Genomic DNA, 5960 nt, shown 5'->3' with positions numbered 1-5960 from the left:
TATTTCTACATACTAATAATGAAATATCAGAGAGGTGATTGAAATATACACATTACTATATATATATATATAACATAGACAACTAATAAGGACACAACTGTATAGCACAGGGAGTCTCCTTAATACACATTAATGACCTACATGGGGAAAGAATCTAAAGAAAGGTGGATATATGTCAATATATAACTGATTCACCTTGCATTACAACAGAAATCAATACAACACTATAAATCAACTCTACACCGATAAAAATTTTAAGAAATAAAATCACATCATATAATAAAATATTTAAGAATAAACCTGACCAAGGAGATAAAAGATTTATAAACTGAAAACTATAAAACATTGATAAAGAAAACTGAAGATGAATTCAAAAGATGGTGAGAAATATATCAAGTACTTGGATTGAAAGAATTAATATTTATAAAATGTTCATAACAACCAAATCAATCGATAAATTTAATGCAATCCCAATCAAAATATCCATGACATTTTTCACAAAGCTAGATCAAACAATTCAAAAATTTACATAGACTCATAAAAGATGCAGAGTTGCCAAGCAATTCAGGGGGAAATGAGCAAAGCAAGAGACAACCCTCCCAGAATTTTCCAGTTTCTTGTGATCCACACAGTCAAAAGCTTTGGCATAGTCAATAAAGCAGAAATAGATGTTTTTCTGGAACCCTCTTGCTTTTTCCATGATCAAGCGGATGTTGGCAATTTGATCTCTGGTTCCTCTGCCTTTTCTAAAACCAGCTTGAACATCAGGAAGTTCATGGCTCACATATTGCTGAAGCCTGGCTTGGAGAATTTTAAGCATTACTTTACTAGCGTGTGAGATGAGTGCAATTGTGCGGTAGTTTGAGCATTCTTTGGCATTGCCTTTCTTTGGGATTGGAATTAAAACTGACCTTTTCCAGTCCTGTGGCCACTGCTGAGTTTTCCAAATTTGCTGGCATTTTGAGTGCAGCACTTTCACAATATCATCTTTTATGATTTGAAATAGCTCAACTGGAATTTCATCACCTTCACTAGTTTTGTTCATAGTACTGCTTCTTAAGGCCCACTTGACTTCACATTCCAGGATGTCTGGCTCTAGATGAGTAATCACAACGTCGTGATTATCAGGATCATGAAGATCTTTTTTGTACCATTCTTCTGTGTATTCTTGCTATGTCTTCTTAATATCTTCTGCTTCTGTTAGGTCCCAACCATTTCTGTCCTTTATCGAGCACATTTTTGCATGAAATGTTCCCTTGGTATCTCTAATTTTCTTGAAGAGATCTCTAGTCTTCCCCATTTTGTTCTTTTCCTCTATTTCTTTGCATTGATTGCTGAAGAAGGCTTTCTTATCTCTCCTTGCTATTCTTTGGAATTCTCTGGAATTCAAATGGATATATCTTTCCTTTTCTCCTTTGCTTTTAGCTTCCTTTCTTTTCATAGCTATTTGTAAGGCCTCCTCAGACAGCCATTTTGCTTTTTTGCATTTCTTTTTCTTGGGGATGGTTTTGATTCCTGTCTCCTGTACAGTGTCACAAACCTCCATCCATAGTTCATCAGGCACTCTGTCTTTCAGATCTATGCCCTTAAATCTATTTCTCACTTCCACTGTATAGCCCTAGGGATTTGATTTAGGCCACACCTGAATGGTCTAGTTGTTTTCTCCACTTTCTTCAATTTCGGTCTGAATTTGGCAATAAGGAGTTCATGATCTGAGCCACAGTCAGCTACCAGTCTTGTTTTTGCTGACTGTATAGAGCTTCTCCTTCTTAGGCTGCAAAGAATGTAACCTATCTGATTTCAGTGTTGACCATCTGGTGATGTCCACATGTAGAGTCTTCTCTTGTGTTGATGGAAGAGGGTGTTTTCTATTAGCTGTGTGTCCACTTGGCAGAGCTCTAAAGCAGCCTTTGCCCTGCTTCATTTTGTACTTCAAGCCCAAATTTTCCTGTTACTCCAGGTGTTTCTTGACATCCTACTTTTGCATTCCAGTCCTCTATAATGAAAAGGACATCTTTTGGGGGGTCACCTTGCTTATTTAACTTATGTTCAGAGTACATCATAAGAAATCCTGGATGAATCACAAGCTGGAATCAAAATTGTCAGGAGAAAATTCAACAACCTCAGTTATAAAGATGATAACACCCTAATGGCAGAAAGTGAAGAGGAACTAATGAACATCTTGATGAAAGTGAAAGAGAAGAGTGGAAAAGCTGGCTTAAAACCTAACATTTGAAATGCTAAGATCATGGCATTTGGTCCCATCACTTCAAATGATGGGGAAACAATGAAACAGTGAGAGACTTTATTTTCTTGCACTCCAAAATCACTGCAGATGGTGACTGTAGCCATGAAATTAAAAGATGCTTGCTCCTTGGAAGAAAAGCTGTGACAAACCTAGACAATGTATTAAAAAACAGAGATATCACTTTGCTGATAAATGTCTGTATAGTGAAAGCTATGGTTTTTCAGTAGTCATGTACAAATGTGTTATTTGGACCATAAAGAAAGCTGAGCACCAAAGGATAGATGCTTTCAAACTGTAGTGCCAGAGAAGACTCTTGAGAGTCTCTTGGATAGCAATGAGATCAAACCAGTCAATCCTAAAAGAAATCAACCCTGAATATTCATTGGAAGGACTGATGCTATGACTGAAGCTCCAAAACTTTGGCCACTTGATGTGATGAGCTGATTCATTGGACAAGACTCTGATGCTGAGAAAGATAGAAGGGAGGAGGAGTAGTGGATGACAGGATGAGATGGTTGCTTTTACTCCAGTCACACACAGGTTCAAAGGAGGACCCTGGGAAATCACTCTAATACTCTGGTCTGGAGAATCCCATAAACAGAGATGCCTGGGTGAGCTGCAGCCCATAGGGTTGCAAAGAGCTGGACATGACTGAAGTGATTTTGCAGGCACAAACCAGTCACTTCCTTTAAGCACTAATTGCTCAATTTACAAGCCAAGGAATTATTCTTGATTCTTATCTCTTTTCACTCCATAAATTACATCAGAAAACCCTTGGTTTGATCTTATAAAACACACAGTCAATTTACAATTTTTCTCTTTTCACTGTTAATGCTTACTGTGAAACATTACCTAATGTTTCCTGATTTATTGCAATAGATTCTTGATTCACCTTTGTTCCAAAACATTTATTCTCTGCAGAGCAGATGAAGTGGATGTGTAACACTGTAAGTCAGATTGATTACTTTCTAAACAGTTTCCTGTGCTTACACTAAAATTCCCTACTCTTTAACATTGCCTGTAAAATTTTCATGCTCTGGCCTTTTCTTAACTATCTGATAGTAGTATATACAGTTATTGTCAATGATAGAATCCACATTTAATGCTCATTATTCTGATTTGAATGCATGCCAAGCTTACTCTTACCTTAGGAAGTTTGAACTTGACATTCCTTCTCCTGGCATGATTGCTGCAGGTCTCCCTTTTCATGATCAAATGCAGCTGAAATATCTCACCAAATACCTCCAGGGAATATCTCATTTAAACAGCTAAATGGTTACTTTCCAACATATAATTATTTATTTTTTCACAACATTAAATGAGTGTTTTTTATATGTTTATTGTCATTTATTATTACTGGTACACACAGTAGGGAAATTTTACAAACACAGGGACCTAGTCAATATTGATTAGAAATTTAATTCCAGCACCTAGAATATAGTGCTTGAAGCAGAAAAGTCATTCAATAATTGGCATTGAATTAATGAACAGATAAAAAGGAATTATAGACAAACTTTGCTTAAAGAGCTTTTATTTTTGTTGTTATTGTTGTTTGGGGTTTTGTTGTAGGACAGTGAAAGTAAGATGCAAATTCTTGTTCCTTGTTCCTAATAGCGTATTATCAAGATTTCTAAAAAGTGGATAATTAGATTCCATTAATTTTTTAAGAACAAAACATTTAAAAGGGAATTCCTAACATTGTCTTTTATTATAATTTCTTTCTTAAACTGAAATTTACCAAAGTCAGTCTTCTCAATGCCCCCTTCACCTCTTTGTTTCTGAGGGTATAGATCAGAGGATTCAGGAGTGGGGTGACAATGTTGTAGAAGAGGGTGAGGAACTTGCCTTGGTCCTTGGAGGAGCTGGCTCCTGGTTGCATGTACATGTAAATAATATTTCCATAGAAAAGTGAGACCACTGTGAGATGGGAGCCACAGGTGTTGAAGGCTTTGTGTCTCCCAGAAGATGACTGAATACTTAGTACAGCCCTCACAATGTAGCCATAGGAGATCAGGATAAACACTAAGGGTGACAGCACAATACCTATTGCAAGAATAAAGGCAATGCCTTCAACGGCAGCTGTATTGACACAGGCCATCCGAATTAGGGCAGGCATCTCACACAGGAAGTGGTCTACCTTCTGGTACCCACAGCGGGGTAACCACAGGGTCATTGGAGACATGATCAAAGAGTTGGCCACCCCACAGCCCCAAGCAAGGGACACTAAACCCAAGCATAACTGTGGATTCATGATCACCATGTAGTGCAGGGGCTTGCAAACTGCAACAAACCGGTCATATGCCATGACTGCCAGGAGTAGACATTCCACACCACCCAGACCCAGGAATAGGAAGAGCTGGATGGCACAGCCTGTGTAGCTGATGGTCTTGTCATATCCATTTAGGTTATACAGAAGCTGAGGGATGGAGCTGGTGGTGAAACTAAGGTCCAGGAAGGAGAGATGGGTGAGGAAGAAGTACATGGGAGTGTGGAGGTGAGGGTCCAGCCGAGACACCAGAATGATGGTGGTGTTGCCCACAAGGGTCAGGAGATATGCGATCAAGATAACCACGAAGAGGATTCTCTCCAGATGGGGCCGATCAGAAAATCCCAAAAGGATAAAATTTCCCTGGGCGCTTTCATTGGTTACATCCATCTCTACTGCAATTCAGCAAAACTGGAAAAATAATAATAATAATCATGTACAGCCTCTAACTGTTCTGTATGCCTATCGTGCTAATAAAATTTGAAACTTTTAGTGAAAATGTGTGACCATAGCTTAAACGTTTAAAAATAAACAGAGAGAAATTACATAGAAATTTTATATACTGGCTATAAGAAAACTACTTAAAGCAAAACACAAAACATGAATATCATTAAGAAAATAAGTTTTAGTGAGAATTAAAAATAGAATAATTTTAAAGAGAATAAAAGAATAGAGAAAATAAAATATGCTGAGGAAATTTTCCTATAAAAATTAAAGATGAAAATATTATAAAGCTTTGAGAGTTTGTATATTCTTGCTTTAGATTCTGAGGTAGCTGTACTATGATACACATAAAGAAAAAATTGCTCATTTGTACAATACCTTGCCCTGGAGAGAAAGTTGGGGTGTCATTCTAAGATTAAATTTACTTCTTTTCCTTTTCTGTGAATAAATTCCCTGGATGTTTCTGAAGCTGGTTGGAAGTGGTTGATAGCTATTGGCATTCATTAATCCTGATAAAGTTCAACTTCTCCCAAATCACTCCCCAAAATCTCAGACTTGATAGAACATTTTGGGGTCTCTTGTCTCTATGGTTTTTAAATACCTGGGCCAGATATGATTTATCCACCTCTTAGATGCCACCACAGATGATGAATTCAGTTGTCCTCTTGATCAGTAGAGCTTAGAAACAATACATTACTTAGTCATATTCATATCCCACACTTTACACAGGTTAATATAGCACCTTGTGAATGTAGCTCTTTTGAATTACTCTCACTTTCTCTTCCAGATCCATTCATGAAAGATGTAGAAGATTACATCCAGGTTCATCCTACATTTCCAGTACCTGGATATTTGACTTGTATTCAGTAAAAGAAGGCTTCCTTTGTGGCTCAACTAGTAAGGAATCCGTTTGCAATGTGGGAGACCTGGATTCAATCCCTGGGTTGGGAAGATCCCTTGGAGAAAAGAACAACTACCCACTCCAGTATTCTGGCCTGGAGA

The 5960-nt window shown here is 37.6% G+C and overlaps 1 protein-coding gene across 1 annotated transcript; it reads right to left on the bottom strand.

Annotated features, from left to right (window-relative positions):
- Positions 1–3956: 3956 nt before the first annotated feature.
- Positions 3957–4904, bottom strand: LOC101117585 (olfactory receptor 2W3-like). Its single transcript, XM_004009423.3, has one exon. It carries the CDS (start codon positions 4902–4904, stop codon positions 3957–3959), a length of 948 nt encoding a protein of 315 aa, XP_004009472.3.
- Positions 4905–5960: the final 1056 nt, after the last annotated feature.

The sequence above is a fragment of the Ovis aries genome, chromosome 5 (genome assembly GCF_016772045.2).
Source record: "Ovis aries strain OAR_USU_Benz2616 breed Rambouillet chromosome 5, ARS-UI_Ramb_v3.0, whole genome shotgun sequence".
Classification (NCBI taxonomy): Eukaryota; Metazoa; Chordata; class Mammalia; order Artiodactyla; family Bovidae; genus Ovis; species Ovis aries.
This window is presented reverse-complemented; position numbering and strand designations above follow the sequence as displayed.

Bases quoted from the DNA above. Each gene is read 5' to 3' on its own strand.
- LOC101117585 (XM_004009423.3), bottom strand. From the start codon at position 4,904: ATGGATGTAACCAATGAAAGCGCCCAGGGAAATTTTATCCTTTTGGGA.